The sequence below is a fragment of the Centrocercus urophasianus genome, unplaced genomic scaffold (assembly GCF_019232065.1).
Source record: "Centrocercus urophasianus isolate 14NV4802_14NV808 unplaced genomic scaffold, USGS_Curo_1.0 seq_21, whole genome shotgun sequence".
NCBI classification, from domain to species: Eukaryota; Metazoa; Chordata; class Aves; order Galliformes; family Phasianidae; genus Centrocercus; species Centrocercus urophasianus.
Genome location: NW_024884767.1, coordinates 20,886,029 through 20,903,528, shown reverse-complemented (window position 1 = coordinate 20,903,528; position 17,500 = coordinate 20,886,029). Strand labels below are relative to the sequence as shown.

At 42.0% G+C, this 17,500-nt stretch overlaps 1 protein-coding gene across 1 annotated transcript in view; it reads right to left on the bottom strand.

The window, feature by feature from the left end:
- Nucleotides 1-11,696, bottom strand: part of LOC122162580 (neuronal acetylcholine receptor subunit alpha-7-like) — a 60,014-nt gene extending 48,318 nt beyond the window's left edge. The window contains exon 1 of the mRNA XM_042822998.1: nucleotides 11,618-11,696. Coding sequence (XP_042678932.1) covers nucleotides 11,618-11,696 — 79 coding nt within the window. The remainder of the gene's footprint in view (nucleotides 1-11,617) is intronic.
- Between the last annotated feature and the right edge of the window lie 5,804 nt (nucleotides 11,697-17,500).

Genomic DNA, 17,500 nt, shown 5'->3' with positions numbered 1-17,500 from the left:
ATTTTATTTTATTTTATTTTATTTTATTTTATTTTATTTTATTTTATCTGCATTGAACCAGCTTCTGTTCTAGCTGAACTCTTTCTGGTTGTTGCTCATTTCTCTTGGCACAGTCCTGAGCTACTGCTTTATTCATGCAGAACTAGGGGAGCTATTCATACGTAAAGCATTTTCAGTTCAAACGTCCTATTCTTCCTATGCCATTTTTATTGACACATCTGCATGCCGTTGTGTTTCTGAGTTACAAAGCATGCCTTTTTCTTATATTTTTCAAAAACCATTCCAAGAAGAATTTGCATAAGCACAGTTGTTAAAATCAACATATATTCCTGGCTGATTACGTGTTCAAAGATTTTTGTCCCCTGCTGCTTCAGAAAAGGTCCAAAACTGCAGAAATATTGTGCCTATTTATTTACTCTTTTTGTATTTTCTGCAGGTTTTTCACAATATTTCTGTAGCATTTTCCTCTTTGTGTACTGTTCTTTTGCCACATTCCCTATTTTTGGGGTGGTTCCTGTTAGTTTTGCTTTTTACTGTTTTTCAAAAAAAAAAAACAACTGATGGAGTTCTGGACTCTATGAAAACTAGCGTCTGTTATACTGGTAGTATTTTTATATTTAATTGTATCAGGATTACCTAATACATAAGTGTGACTGGAACATTTACACAGCAAAAGCCATTAGGAAAACCCTTGAGCAGCAGAGCTAGCTCCTGGAATTCTCAAGTATTTTCCTAACAAACTGCAGATTCTTCCAGAGCATTTCATTATTTGTTTTCTTTTTAGTTTATCACTGTTTGCTTTTAGGGATTTTAGGTATGCTTGTAAGAATGCAAGTAAAATGATTACAGGAGGATATGAAGCACATACAATTATGAATTATGAGGGAAGTAACAGGAGAGGATTAAAACCAATTTGTTTCACAGGTGACTTCACTGACATAAATAATTGGAATGGCAACAACACTTACACAAATATAGTATAGTTACACTGCTTTGGTAACTATTAAAAAGCTCTCACCTTATTTTGTATATTTTCCCACTTTCTGAGAATATAAAGCATGTAGCTACCATATGTCACTTAATCCCCAGAGTCACAGATGTGTCCCATCCGCTTTTGTTCTTACGTGCAGCATTTTCGCTTTTATCTGTGGCTGTAAAAGCATGATTTCTTTCAATGCCCTTTGATTTAAAATGCACACCATCACATCTTCAGGGAAGAGTACAGGCACACAAGACAATGCAATTGTATCAGCTGCCTCAGCCCCGTGTGTGTCCAAGTAATGTTTATTTGAATACAACCCTCATTTAAAACTTCTTTTTAATCTGCTTCCCTCCTGGGTAATCTTTGACTCTTATCTTCAGCTTTCACTGTGCAGATTATTTTTGCATCTTATATTCAAATTTCATTAGAGGAATGTGAAAAATGCCATGTTTTCTCAGGCAAAAAGACCTGTTCTTCCTGACACTGGTCATTTCTGTTCCTTTCTACCAGATAAAGAGCTCCCAGCAGAGAAGGGTATTAAAGGGTACGTGAGGAAGGGTTTCAACTCAAAGACTTCAGGCACATGACAACATGCTAAAAAGAGTATATAGGCCATTATATAACGAAAGGATGGGATTATTTTTTCAGTGCTCCTGATGGCTTGGTGCAGATGTTTTAAAGGCTGAGATACGCATGTAAGATGAAAAGACACACATTAAGATATTAACAGCAGCATACCTCTCAAATTTGCTAGTTATCAGAACTACCTCATTGCTTCAGATTAGAAAGAAACATAACCAGCTGCAGGCATACAGGATAAAAAAACAGAATTTTTACTGAGATGCTAGTTTACATCAGCTCCATGCAATATAAGTGTAGTTACCACAAAACAGAAGTGGGTAGCACAGGAGGAGGAAGACAGACAAGGGTCAGGAGTGAGAATCCAATCCCATCTTCAGCTCCCCACCAAAACATGTTAGAGGATGTTGTGGTTGTGTGGAGATGACTCCTGCCAGCCATCCCAGGATCTGTCAGGAGAAGCAGCGACGGAGGCCCATGGAAAGACTTAGAATCATATGGTAATAGTGAGACACAGGGGACATGGAGTGCACTTCTGAATTCCCCACACACACTGGTTTGCAGGGCAGCTTGTCACAACCCTTCACCTCTGCACATATCAGCACCCAAGCCAGTAATCAAGGGAAAGCCCTCCTAAGGAAAGCTTATGAGCTTTACTGAGTGCTGCTAGTAAGACAAAAGGAACTCACTCCAAGCCCACTGAACACCACTGCAACAGACCAGAGCCACTGCAGTGTGTTTGGGCACACTAAGGTGTTCATTTCCTCAGGACAATTCACAACATTTTCACTCTGACCTGTCTCCTGTTTCTTCCAGAGCAATTTCATACTATCACCAGTGCCAAAGAACCTTCACTACATAGCAGTGGTTTTGAGGCAAGGCCACTCCCTCCCCTTTGACCTGTGAAAAAGAAGCCACTTCCTCCATCTCATAGAGAGAAGTTTGTGACTAACAAATGGGAGAACTATGCTTGATTTTCATCTTTGTTTTCTTCACATCTCAGGGATATTTCTCTTCCTGGGAGGTTGTCTCATCTTTCCCTTCCTTCTAATATTTTCTATTCATAATATTTTCAGAGTAGGAAATGGAAACTGGACAATAGTGTTGCACAGCAAACTGAACATGTCATTTCAGCCTTCAGCACTACTGTTATCTGCACTGGGTTTAGAAAAAAAAAAAATCTGTCTTATTAAGTATCATCTTTTGAGCCTTCACCAAACTTGCTTATCTGCTTTGATACCTGCTGTTATTACTACACCTCTCTGTCCAAGTAGATTTTCCCAGATTTAGGAAATCAATGATGAACTTCTGCCCTGTCAGCCAGAAAACTGCTCTTGCATAAAGAAACAAAGTACCAAAGATACTGAGGATGCAAAAGGCAAGGACAGGGTTAACTCCTGTATCCTCTTCCTATGTTGTTCAAGCCTTATCTATGGCCTGTGAGCAAAGTAAGTGGGCTGCAATGTTTGAGAGGAATAGGCAGGGCACTGATGGACAATGTAAGACCTGTTAAGAAAGTTGTAAGCTTGTCTTTCCTCTGTCAGAAACTCAAATGATAGATGACAAGAAAGGTGGTGTCAGAGCCCTGTGAAAGGGATGTGGGTTTTGCTGTTGAGAATTTTGACAGTATCTTGAACAGCTGATCATTTTTCATCCTTGTCTGTGCTCCACACCTGAATTGGGAAATAGGAAAATACATCTTTTCAATTTTGGTGATCCAGTCTTCAAACACAAAGGGAACTGTAAATACAGGCACAAAAATTCCCAACAGGGACTCTGAATTTATTCCTTCTTGAAGACAAAAGCTCCTTCTAAGGCTGTCTTGATGAGGGAAATGGATTGTCTTGATGAGGCAAATTAGGCTTGTGATTAACAAAACAAAGATCTGTAGAGATCTGAACTCAGACATAAGAAATCATAAGAAGTTGTTTGATTTGGCTGATTCAGCCAGATTTGATTTTGGGCATATCAAGTGGCAGAACTCAGTCTGTGTCATGAACTACACAGCTATTTTCCATACTCTGAATGTCACCAGCTCTCAGTGACATGTGGGTTTATTAGCATTATTCCATTTTCAGGATGATAAATGATTTTTTTGTTGTTGTTGTTGTTTTTTCTCACGTCCTGGTTTTGTCGGGATCAATAGGAATATGAAATACATGGCTTTCATTGCTGTTGTCTGGCAGCCAAAACTGCATTGGTTGACTCAGATCCCAACTAAGAGGAAGAAAGAATTTTACATGAAAATGAGGAACTCCTAGGCAACGATGATCTGGGGAGCCTGGTTTTGACATGATTTTACTCTTTTCAATCAGCAGCCTAGGTAACTTCAATCTAAAGCTCCTTCTGTGGCAGGGGGTTGGAACTCGATGATCCTTGGGGTCCCTTCCAATCCAAACACTTCTATGATTCTATGAATTATGTCAGTGCAAATTAAAAAAAAAAAAAAAAAAAGCACGTCCATGTGGTATGGCCATCATTTTGTGATAAGATAGTAGATTTTGTGTTGCTTAGTCTCTGAGAGACCCCAACTAGCCTGAAAAGAAGAAGGTGACCCAATGCTGCCTTGCGTTCAGACTTCCTGAGTCTGCTAGAGCATTTTGATCCAAAGGGGAAATGACTTGCCCAGCTTGGAGGAGGTCCTCTGCAGTTGAGTGGCACCTTTCCTCACTCACACGTTTTTTCAGTTCATCTATCTTTTCTTAATCATTCTGACCTCCCACTGACATTTTTGGCAATGCACAGGCAGATGTTAATTTAACAGTTTCGGATGATTACATTAGTGGAATCTGGGGATCCAGAATCATTGAAGAATACATTAGAAGAAGTCCTAGACCTTGAACAAAATGTTCTTGCAGAATATGCTACAGCATAGCTGTTGGGCTACATTAGAACAGCAAGTCTTTTGCTTAGGGCTCTTAAAATGGTCAATCAGTATGCAGGGTTTAAGGGTATGAGGGGAGAAAGCCTCATTCCATACAGAAAAATAAACGCTGAATTTGGGTAGTCTGTTGGAAGAATCTACATGCACGTCCCATTTGCACAGAGACTTCAAGTAGTTTTGCATGCGTAACAAAGTTCTTTAAACTGGAATTGTCTCTAATTAGCATGTGAGGTACATTAGCTTTGTATAATATGTATATATTTTGTTCATAACATCAGCTAGAAGATCTCAATGGAGGTTAGACCTCTGTCTTTAAGTAGACTTTGAAAAGATACTTAGTAGGAAAGTGTTACATACTAAAATGGGCAAGAGATGAAAGAAGAGATGAGTACATAATGATGAACACAAACATTAATATCAAATCTGTGAGAAGTCTAGGAAGGTAACCAGGACTGCAAAGAAAGGAAGTAATACAATTCACAAGTCGTTTGTGAGGATCTTTAGCTTTCAAGCACAGGTAACACTTCTTTTAGGGCTGGGGTAGGCTAATTAAAATTTTGTGGATATCACAGAATTATAGAGTCAGAGAGTCATCGAATGGCTTAGACTGGAAGGGATCTTACAGACTACCTAGTTCCAACTCCATGGGCTAGGGTGCCATCCACCAGATGAGGCTGCCCAAGGCCCCATCCAACCCGGCCTTGAACGACGCCAGGAATGGGATACCCACAGCTTCTGTGGGCAGTCTGTGCCAGTGCCTCATCACCCTCTGAGTAAAGACTTTTTTCCTAACATCTAACCTAAATTTCTCTTCTTTTAGTTTAAAGCCATTCCCACTTTTCCTATTACTATCTGACCACATAAAACGTCCCTCTCCTGCTTATAAGTTCCCTTCAAGTACTGGTAGGCTGCAATTCCATCTCCTTCTAACTATTTCCAGGATGAGCAAGTCCAACTCCCTCAGAGGAGAGGTGCTCCAGTCATTTGATCATCTTTGTGGCCCTCCTTGGTACGTGTTCCAGGAGTTCTACACCTCTTCTGTGTTTGGGGCCCCAGATGTAAATGTACTACTACAGATAGAGTCTCACAAGGGCAGAGCAGAGGGTGATAATTCCTCTCTCACCCTATTGATGACTCCTCTGTTGATGCAGCTCAGGATATAGTTGGCCTTCTGGTCTGCAAGCACACACTGCTGGCTCATGTCCAGCTTTTCATCCACCAGAAGGCTCAAGTCCTTCTCCACAGGGCTGTTCTCAGTGAGTTCTTCCATTCTGTACACATACCTGGGATTGTACCAACGTAAGTGCAGCACCTTGCACTTGGTCTTATTGAACCTCACTGGGTTCATACAGGCCCAATTCTCCAGGTCCCTGTGGATAGTGTCCCTTCCTTCTGTTGTGTCAAATGCACCACTCAGCTTGATGTCACCAACAAACTTGCTGAGGGTGCACTCTATTCCACCATCCACGTAGTTGATAAAGATGTGGAAGAACACCAGTCCAAAGACAGAATCCTTGGGGACATCATATATCACCTGCTTCCATCTGGATATGGAGCCATTAATCACAACCCTTTTGCTGCAATCTTCCAACTAGCTTTTTATCCACTGAATAGTCTACCCTTCAAATCCATCTTCCTCCAGCTTAGAGTACTCACAAAGTACTTTAAGTATCATGAGCACCTTCAGTTTTGGGCACCTCAGTACAGAAATGACATGGAAGTGCTGGAGCAGGTCCAAATAAGGGCAACAAGGCTTGTGGAGGGCTTGGAGAATATGCCCTATGAGGAGAAACTGAAGGAACTGAGGCTGTTTAGTTTGGGGAAGAGGAGGCTGAGGGAAGACATTATTGCTCTCTGCCAATATCTGAAAGGTGTTTATAGTGAGAGCGCAGTTCATCTCTTCCCACTGGTGACAGGGGACAGGACGAGGCGAAATGGCATCAAGTTGTGCCAGGATAAGTTTGGGTTGGATATCAGGAAAAACTTCTTTACAGAAAGGGTTGTTAAGCACTGCAATAGGCTCCCCAGGGAGGTGGTTGAGTCACCATCCCTCGATGTGTTTAAAAATTGTTTGGATGTGGTGCTCAGGGACATGATTTAGCAGAGGGTTATTAGTTAGGGTAGTATGGTTAGGTCACAGTTGGACTCAATGATCTTTAAGGTCTTTTCCAACCTGAGTGATTCTATGATTCTATATTCTTATTATGAAATAAGGATGTGGTACGGAACCTTGTCAAAGGCCTTGCAGAAGTCCAAGTAAACATCAGTTTCTCTTCCTTTGTCCACTGATGCAATCACTCTACTACTCCAGAGTAGTCTCCAGAGACCAAATCTTTAGTAAGGAGACTTACTCCAGCAGCTACAAATACATATTTTCCAATTTACAAACTAATATTTTCTCTTGGCGTGGTGAAAATCAAAATGATCCAGAGATTCCTTTCTATGCAGCCACAGTTGAACTTCAGGGAACACAGTGTATAGTCTTGTCAACCCAAACTGCAAATTATAGCTCTAGCTTGTTTTCGCTGACAAACCTCCCATCTGCCATTATACTTCATGATGTTTTGATTTTGGTCAAAGGAAGGGACCAGAGTGGCTCTTGTCCTGAATGACAGTACAAGTGTCTGATAAACAACACTCTTTCTTTGAGCTGTATTTGCTCAAAGTGTGTCCCACATCTGCAATAAACTCCTGTCTACCTCGGTCACTCCCTTGGGTTCTGCTGATCACCACTGCTAGCCCTACCAATCTAAGGTAGCTTTACTCCTTCCTTAATTATATTATGCAGTTGTCTTTGAATAACCATACCAGGAGTGAACCCAAGGTTTTGATCTACTTTAATCACTCTAGAACTAGGAACATTTTCTCTATCAATTACAACAGATAGGTGAAATACTGCATTAAACCTTCATTCAGATCACACAGTGAAATCAAATGACATTTCAGTACTTCTGTTCCCTTGAAAATCACAGCCATTGTGTTGTATCTCCTGCCTTGTGACTAATGTAACTCCTTTCTTAGACTCTGGGAAGTGTCATCTTCACGCAGTATGAGAAGGGATGCTGCTGTTCACTGTACCCACTGCACCATATAAACATTAAGTACCTCTCTCTTTTTGGGCTTGGTAAAGTTCCTGACAAAATCATCCAATATTTTATTGCCATTGCTAACTCATCCTCTTCTGTACTTCTATTTGGAGAGGTACAGAGAAACAAACAAACAAACAAAACACTGGAGTCACCTTTAGAACCTGAATGTTGGGTACAAATTTCTGTTCTGAAACCACTGGATGTACGCCTATGTTGCAGCATGGATGAAAGCTCCAGAGGCACCATCTGATCTGCAACTGTTGCAGACCATAACTCACAGATTCGCCTTAAGCTGTGCTTATCTACTGTGTGTTGATCTGTACCTCTTCTCTGACATTTCTGATCACAGAGAAGAGCAATGCCTACGGATGGAGTTGTGCCACAAGCACAAGTCCTGTCTGAATCTGTGTATGTGTCATCTCCTTGCACACTCAGCATTTATAGTCACCAGATTCCAGTATCTTTGCTTCCAGATAATACAGCAATGGCAGGAATTTAGCAGTAATTTCCCAACTCTGCAAGGTCATGCATGGAATCTTTTTAAACCAACATGGAAAAATACACCAACATCTGCAAGCAAAGGTCTTCCTCATATAATTCCTATTTTAAATGCCAATCACATTGTTATCTTTTGCATAAAGTATCTACCAGTGGAGTGACACAACTCAGAGAGGATCAGCTTGAAAGACATGGGCTAAACATTACATTTAAACTTCAAATGAAGATCACAAAAGGCTACAGATTATCTGATGTTAATATCTGCTTCTGATCTGCTAATTTTTATGAAGGTGAAGCCATTCCACTGAACACCCAAATTGCCACGAAAATACATGGTATTCTGTTAAGATACAGAACTTCTAGCATCTACTTAACAGTCTCCTTGGACTAAACCATTCTGATCTTTACAGTTCACTGCAGTTCCATCATTCCTATGCAACTAAGGCCCCCCAAGTTTAGACTTTACAGATTAGCATTTAAATACCAGCCTTGATTCTTCCTGCTACAGAGATCTCTAAACTCCTGTCACTAACTAGCTCACAGTAAAGAAACTCTAGCCTGGCAGCAGAACCTGTCCTTTTGGGACTGTCTTGCCAATGATTTTTGCTACTGCAGAAACAGCACCTGCTTGCACAGAAGTGAACCAAAACCTCAGTGTCCTACTGAGCATTTGCTTATAAAGATCACCAGCTGTGTTCTGATGTGATCATCAGAGCTAATCCAAGTCTGTAGAACTGTGAGCAAGCACAAAACGATTGTAACATAGGAATTCAACTCCATGGTAAGCGAGCCAAAGAGAAGCTGGTTTACTCAACTGGTGCAAAACAAGTCATGTGGAATTATTTCATCATTTCTGTCCTTTAGCTGTTGAGCTTGTTTGCAGCATTCCCTGCCACAGGATGTGTCACATACTTCTTAGCCCTTCCATTCCCTCAGGACTGCAGGAGGACCTCTGTCCTTACCTTGCCTTTGCCTTGGTTGGACTTCTCAAAATCACATGGCCAGACTAAGGCTCTAATGTCAGCCTGCATAGAGCACAGGAACTAAGGGGTCTGACTCTGCTCTGTGCGGGGTGTGTGGCAGTTAAGTAGCCTCACTTTAAAACGACAACAAAAGGATGTACATAAAATGGTAATCAGAGTAATTAGAATACATGGGTTAGCTGGAGACTTTCAGCTCGATATTCAGCAAAGTGTGTGTTTAACTTGGATGTTCAAACTCAGCAAAGGACTGCATGCTGAGCTGAAGGTAACACTCCCTGGGGAGGCTAAGTCTCATTGTGGCCAGTGGAATATGTTTCCTGGGAGAAATCCATTGCAAGTCATCTGTACCCTGGCTCTCAGAGTGCACCACGCATGAGGCAAGCAGCAGGTGTGGTTCTCATCCCTTCCTTGCCATCCTTGCCTGAAGCAGTGATTTCCAGACGCTCCTCTTGAAATTGCTATGTATCTGCTGGATTCACAGAGCACTCCGATCCTACAGATGTTCTTTCAGACTGTGCATTGGGCCTGGAAGGGACATCTGACTACGAGAAAAGTAATTTGGGATCCAAGGAAGCTGATGACCAGTTTGCGCACCTTCATTAGGTCTTACAGCCCCCAGAAAAGCACAGCTACCTCCAGGCACTTTGGCAAGAAGGGGTGCAATGATCAAACAAGAAGGGCACATCTGTAAGGGCTCCCAGCAGCAGGATGAAGCTGCTGAAGCAGAAAGTCATGGAAAGAACTCGGGGGGGGAGGGGCGTGAAGAAAAAAAAAAAAAAGACTGAGTTCTTGTAGTTTTGTTGTTTTTGTTGTGCTGTGGCTTGCCATTTTTTTCCTAATCATTTTTACAACTTGCCTGTCAGCGGCTCCCCAGGAGCTTTCAGTTGTGAGAAATTACTACTACTGTGAATTCTGTTGAAACAACAGCACTACCTGAGAGTGATTTTAATTATGACAGGCTTGCTGCAACTTCCATGCATTGAGCAGTCCTGTGGGAGTTCATCTGAAGTTCACTACTTAAGAGGCTCTGCTACTGATACCACATTAAGATCATCTCAATTTTTTTTCTTCTGCCTCAACTGCCCAATTGCCGTGGGCTTTCTTTTTCTTGAAGAAAATAGATATGTCCATAGTGCAGAGTAAACATGGCCCATCTTCATTAGAGGTTCATTTAATGCTGTATTAGCAGTTATCTGTAAGAGTACATACTTGTAAACTTGTGGTAAAAGCACCTAATAAAAAATCCTCTCAATTATTTATAAAAGCAGTTTGAGTCTTGAAGTGCTACTCACAGAAACTGAACATCCTCCTTGGTGAATTAGTGATCACTCACTATTTGAAAGGACATATTTTGAGTGCCTGCATACAAACAGAGCTAAATCAATAACCAGCAGCCATCATTTGGATTTCAGCTCAGCTCTGAAGTAGCACAGAAACGTCTTACAAAGGTAGCAAGTCTCTTAACTTAGCAGGGTGGAGGGACATTTTCTGAAATACCACTGCTGCATTAGGCAGCTGAAATGCAGAGCTGTAACAGTGAGATTCACAGTTGTTTTGCAGATTCAGATGAACCAGTGAGGAATCATCTGTGTGGCACTTACAATCCAGTGCAACATCACATATAGATAATTATCCTGTGCTTCTGCATTTCCCAAGCATGGGAACTACATTTTCTGCTTTAAAAAGACAATCTTCCTTTCTCTATGCAGAAACCACAGATAACATGACATGGTCCAACACTGCAGTATTCAGTTTTAAAATTCACAGTTTTACAGGCATGTATGCTTCATATAAAAAGCTATTAGATAAAAAAAGCAAATTTTGTGCAGAAACCTGAACATCTTTAAAAACTGTTTTCTGTTTTCAGCTGATTTCAGCTTCCCTTTTCACTTCAAAAATCTTTATCATTTGCAATCCTTCATGTTTTGGAACACAGGTATTACTTTCACTTGTAACATGCTGAAACTTCAGAAGACAGGTTGGTCACAGGTGACACCTCAGCCTACAGGAGCCCATTTTTATTAGATATTTCTAGCTTACACCCATCATGGTCTGGAAAGATTCTTACTGAAACAAACTAAAACGAGAAAAACATTAAATTATGAATAGTAAATTCACGAGCTTATGCAGCTGCAAGTATTACCAAATCACGCACATAAACAATTTTTTTCTTCTGATAGTATTTTCTTTGTAGAAAAACACACTTTTAGCAACTCACCTATACAATTCCCATATCCATCCTGTAAAGCCTCAGTTTCTCATTCTCCACCAAAAAATAAATAAATAAAATAAAATCATTGATAAAAACTTAAAAAGAAAGAACACTTCTGTCTCCAAATGCAATCATTTCAATTAATTTCTGAGTGTGAAAACAGCTCAGATGTCATTAAAAAAGTACACTTCTTCCTTTTTTGTGAGAAAGTGCTCAGTAGCGTAAGATCCACAGACTTAGACAAACTGATTACAAAACTCCCCTCAACTTCAATACTGGATTCTGATGAAGTTTAAACTACATGCATATGTAAGTCCTGTTGGGGTGGGTGTGACTGGTGTTTAGGGGGAAAATAATAAAGATGGACAACCATATGCAGGTTTACCTTACCTTTAAAGAAAGACAGGAACAAAGGTGCCCAGAGATACAGCCCAGAATAAAAAAATCCCAAGCACTTTTCAGTAAGCATTGTCCAAACTGGCTGTCTATCCTTTCCAGAGCAGAGGGTAAAAGAAGATGAAGTCCAAGGGAGAGTCTGCAGTGACTGATGGATTTGGCAATTATAGTAATAAGGCACCAAACCAGCTTCCCACCAGGAGAGAGAAGTGCATTATCTTGTGTGCTTCTCCCGTCCCCAGGAGCCAAATCAGCTCAATGCTGGCTCAGTAAATCTAAACACAAAGGGGCTAGATACTTAGCCCAGGACTGTGGGTCCCAGGCACTCTAAGCCTTTCCTTGATCAGCAGCAAATGCCAGCGATCCTCGCACACAGCTGTGTGTGTGCTGCATGGAGGGGGGGCACTGCTGCCAGGGAGATGCTTTCCACATCTCCACTGATTGTACCTAACTCGAGAGAGCACGTCTGCAGCGCTTCCAGTGCTTGCACTCGAGTGCCTCTAGAGCTGCTGCCTAGAAAAATGAGTTTGTCCCCCGCTGCTTTCTCTCAACTGCCTGTGTAACTTGCAGTGCACACCTGTAGCATGATCTCCCTGCAATTCTCTGCCCTATCCCAGACACGGAAGCTGGGGAACATAACCCTGGTCAGTCTCACGCCCTCCTCAGTATAACCTTTCCTGTAAGCACTTCCATGAAAGGCAGGTAGTTGTCCTCGTTCCCCCTTCTCCACTGGCCCACTGCTGATGGCTTTGCAGCTGGGAATTTTGTAAACATCCTGGTTTCCCCAGCTCACTTGCTCTGCCTTCCCACTCCACTCTATTCATCAGCCAGATAAAAGCAAGCTGTGAATACAATTAATGACATTTAACAGTTTTTTTCACTGCTTTTACATCTTCTGCATAGTTACCTACTTCTCTTTCACTGAAAGCACTGTCTGGACGTGGGAACATCATGCAAGTCTTAGGAAATTTTGCCAGCCTGTAGTCTGTGTTGGATTTCAAAAGGCCAGGGACAGAAGGGGTGTCCTGCATTTTTCTGCCAAATTTTACCAACAGACTTTTCTGCTTGGGTTGAAAGTTGTTGAGACCTTTCCCTCCTCCCCACAGTCTCAATCCCAAGTAAGGGCAATGAGTCCTTCCTGGGCACATACTCAGACCCTGCTTGTGTCTTTCTAGCTTTGAGTTGTGTACCATTGAGACACGACAGAGGGGAAGGGGGTTTACATCTTCTGTAGTTTGTGTTGCCAGGGTGAAAAGTGCTGCAGCACCCTCATATTCAGCTGTTAGAACTCTGACCTCTTTTCTGCCACTCAGAAGACCTCCTAGAGAAACTCCAGACAGGAAGTATCTAGCAATATGGTTCTGTCTTTGACTAGGATCTGACAGGAATATGGAGACCAGCACATAGCACCGAACTGCAAATGGCACCATGTACAACCTGGTGGGAGCCAGGTTGAAGTCGGAATTTTGCAGGACAACCCCTGCCAGGCCTGGATATCTCCTCAGAAATCAGAGCAGCTGCTTTTTGTTTACTACAGACACTTCTATCATGCTGGACGTGCAGTTGAAGACAAAAATAATATGTGGGGATGAATGAGGTGTTAATTCTGTCATGCTATCTGGTGCTATAGGACAGTACTCTCACACAAGGATATTTGATGCTGAGACATACAAAAATTGAAACCTTCACAGTTTGTTAGGGACATAAAATTGAGAGGATGGACAAAAACCAGACAGTTCAAAGATAATGAAGTATGCTCTGAGAAGCAGACATAGGAGATTAAACAAAATACTCTGATATGTTCCCAACAATAATCTTCAGGGTTTGCTCAGAAGTTCTTCTGAAATGAACCAAACACACATTCCTAGGATACACTTTGTCCAGAAAGAGAAGACAGACAGCTCACAACTGTATTTAAAAATAAATAAATGAATAAATAGATAATAATAACAATACAGAGAATCAAACTCTGCCTTCAGTGTGATAAAGGGGGAATGAGGGAGTACACTGTCTGAAGGAAATGATTAAACACGTAACTCCAATCAGAGAATTACAATAGGGTAAAGAAACTTTTCCAATGGAGAAGCATGTGCTCAACCACATCATGACAAGTAAAGAGATGCAGTCTGCAAGAAAATTGCTCTTACAACAGGTAAAGAAGCAGCATTAAGTGAGTCTTGAAGGCTTGTTAGTGCCACTCATGTTAGTGCATAATATTATGCACTTTGAAGACTGTGGGGGAGGATTAACATGTCAATACTAGAGAATATGCCATTAAGGATCAGATACCTTGCAAGAGTAACAGAGAGATGTGAGGATGCAAACACTTATCTCTTTGTGAAATGGCATGGATAATAATATCTGATTAGAAAGGGGTGTAATTTGAGATACGTATGTGAATGAAACTCACTAAACTGCACTGAGAAGTCCCAGGTGCTGAGAAACCCCAAAGTGATAATGCTAAAGAGTAAGATGATCACCAGCTGGATTAAACAGTAACTAAGGAATCACAGACAAGACTTTTGACACAAGGAGTTGGCTTGAAAATAAGAAGAAAAGCAGCATAAAAATTTGTGATAAGAGAGCAGTAAAGAGAGAAGCAGCCATATCATCTGACAGTGCCAGAAGCGAAATCTCAAGCATTGCACCCTATGTCACAATGAAGCAGCCTCCCCCAGCAATGCCATGAAGTTTGGGGGCTGCCAGATGGGATGTGACATGTAGAACCAGTCAGGTGTTTCTCTCACCTGGCTGGGCAGGCATATATTACAGGGAGCAGCATGAGTGCACATGAAGCTGAAGCATCTACATCTGCTCTCTGTGCAGAGAGGAATGGCTCACTGTAATTGAACATCTTTAGTCTTGGAGAAGGACAGAAATCATGCCACTGTGGTGCCAGGCATATGCAGCTGCATGTTATAGCACAGTTAGAAGACGAGGGGCTGCTTATGTGGCAATGCTGCTGAGACAGACATTTAGTAAAGCACATTCTGCAAGGTAATAGTGAAGGCATCTCTGAATGCATGGCAGAGGACAAGTGTATTTGGAAAAGAGCGTAAAACATTAATGAAAGTCCTGAAATCAAGACATCAGTATATGCAGAAGTGTTTTATTTATTTTTAAACACACGTGTGCCTGGTCAGAGTGCATCTCGATCCTTTCTGCGATTCACAAGTTATCTATCTGGATACACACCTCAGTGCCATTTTCTCTCTGGCTGCACTTGTTTATACACTTGTAAATGAATTTGGATTCTCGTTATGCAACAGATAGGCAGGAATAGAAAACAGAATAGTTGGGTGGACACTTCAATTCTAGCTGCTCCAGTTCATGATGTTGCTCCACTGCTCTTGTCCTCACCTCTATTCTGCCCTCTCTAAAGAAATTTAAGATTTCCTCATAGGTCTTGTGTTTCTCTAATCCACATACATGCTAGTCTCACTTATTCCAGAGACACCAGGGTCTGGTGCTGGGTATTCTTACATCTGAATGTGTCAGTGTCTCTGTCACAGATGTCTGTGAGTGGCTGCAGGAGGTTCTGATGCACCAGGACTACTAACTAGACGACAGGTTAGAAACGTGAAAATTTGGCACAAGTGGCCCTCAGTGTACAAGAAAGGCCTCGGTGTATTTGGTTTACGTGGCAAGATTTTGATAGTGCACGGAGCTGAAGGGGTGGCCTTCCATGTGAGAAGAGACATGAGGCTGTCTCTAGACACAGCCAGTTCCACCCAGACCTAAACAGACCACCCACTGGCTGCAGCTGAGCAATCAGCAATCCTCATGACGCTTCCGTGATAACAAATTTAAGGGAAAAAAAAAAAAAACCCAAAAAATTCCACTGCACAGTAGCTGTGATGCCAGAGAAAGCTGTGAGAGAAACAGCCATAAAGAGAAAAAGCAGGGAAGGAGGTGCTCCACGCCAGAAAAGCGTCCCTGTGGCCTGTGGAGAAGACCAGCAGGCTCTCCCTGTGCAGCCTGAGGAGGACTGTGTTTGAACAGCCTGTGATGGACTCCACTTGCTGCAGATCTGGCCTGATGGAAGCTGCAACCCATGGAGAGCCCGTGCAGGAGCGGACTCCTGACAGCAACTGTGGCTTGCAGGACACCTAGACTGACGCTGTCTATTCCTGGTGGACTGTACACTATGGAGTGGACCAGCACTGAAGCAATTCATGAAGCCCTCACGAGGGACCACATATCAGAGCAGCATGAGAAAGGAGCAGCATGAAGTGCTAACTACAACCACTGTGCTGCTCAGAGTTGTGGGGAGATGGAAGAGTGGGGAGTAGGGAAGAGGATAAGAAAACACAGGGGTAGAAAAGCTATTTTTTAGTTTCGTTTTTATTTATCACTATTCCACTCTGTTACTGATATGCAATAAATCAAAATATTTTTCCCTGAGTTGAGTCTGCTTTGCCTGTGACTATAATTGACAAATGATATCCCTGTCCTTATCTCAACCTATGCATTTTCTCTCCCCCTTTTGCTGAGAAGGAGGTATGGCAGTGGCTTGATGGATGAGCAAAGGGTAACCCACCCATCACACCTGCCTTCCTGAAGGCAGCCACAGGGCTTAGCACAAGATGCATTGCCATTACTCCCTATGAGACCCAGGCCTGCCAGAGTCTTTAGCTTCAGAAATCCGTATCTTCAGCAATAAACACTGAGCGGTATCAACACAAGCTCAGCAGCTATGTGCTTGCTTCCAGAGTACTTAGACTGTCCATAAGCCACACCATGAGATCAGCTATCCATACCAACCCCATGCAGAACCTTCCCAAACCCACCCAAAGGAGTGACAGGATGTGTTTCCAGTGAATCACACGCAATCACAGTAGTAAACATCCCTAGAAAAGGAAGACCTTGCCACACAGACACCATTGATGCATATATCTAAAACTAAATGTGTTCATAAACACTTTTATCTAGTTTTATACAGTAGGCAATCACATTCTGGTAAACTAAGCAGAAAGTTGTCAAACAAACACAAAGAAAAGGCTGTAGGCAACACTCACAGACATGAAAGTCACTGCTGATACTCTGATTCCACTGTAAAGCAAAACTAGAAAGTTGTGTCAGTAGAACTAGGAGTAACTAATTGCTTCCTACTAGCTCAGCCTCAAATATTTTACCCATCATAGTTTCATGTTGCTCTTCCTCCAACAAAAGGCAGGATTACTGCTTGTTGTAAACCATTTAATGATCAAAAACTTCAGAAACCTTTCATCCTTGAATTAGGCTGAGCCTAATTCAGGGACTTCCTGACAATTCCCCTTTACTCTGTGAGACATTTTCAAGCGTCCCATTTCTTGGTTCTAAGAAGTTCTCCCAGTATGGAGAATCTGCAAGGTGGAAGGCAAATGAACAGGCCAGACGAAGGGCTGATGAAGCTACTAAAAGGCAGCCTTCCTTCCACACAATCATTTTCAGAAGTCATAACTAGAAAACTGTAAAACTTATTACTTGCCTCCCTTGAAGCAGAATCGCTTGCTTTGACAGCCTGTGTTTAGTTTTAGTCACATTTACATACATGCAGCACCAGCTAGCCACAAAGCGCAAGATAGGACAGGGGAGGACACTCACTCTGCCTGTAGGCTAATGTACCAGATGGGTAGCTTTTTTTTTCATAGGACTATTTAAAACCAAGTTTCAACATGTTGCAGGCTCTTCAGTTATGCAAGAGTGCAGCAGCAGGAGTAACCATGCACTCTGGACAAAACTCGTGTGCAGTTGTTTACAGCAACCCCTCAGGAGGAGAAAAAACATCACACTTAGGGGTCAGATCCAGAGACAGATGAGGACTAAATGCATTTCCACTGGGCTGCTGAGTGTGAAGACACTTTATTGAACGATTACATGGGGGGGGAACTAGAA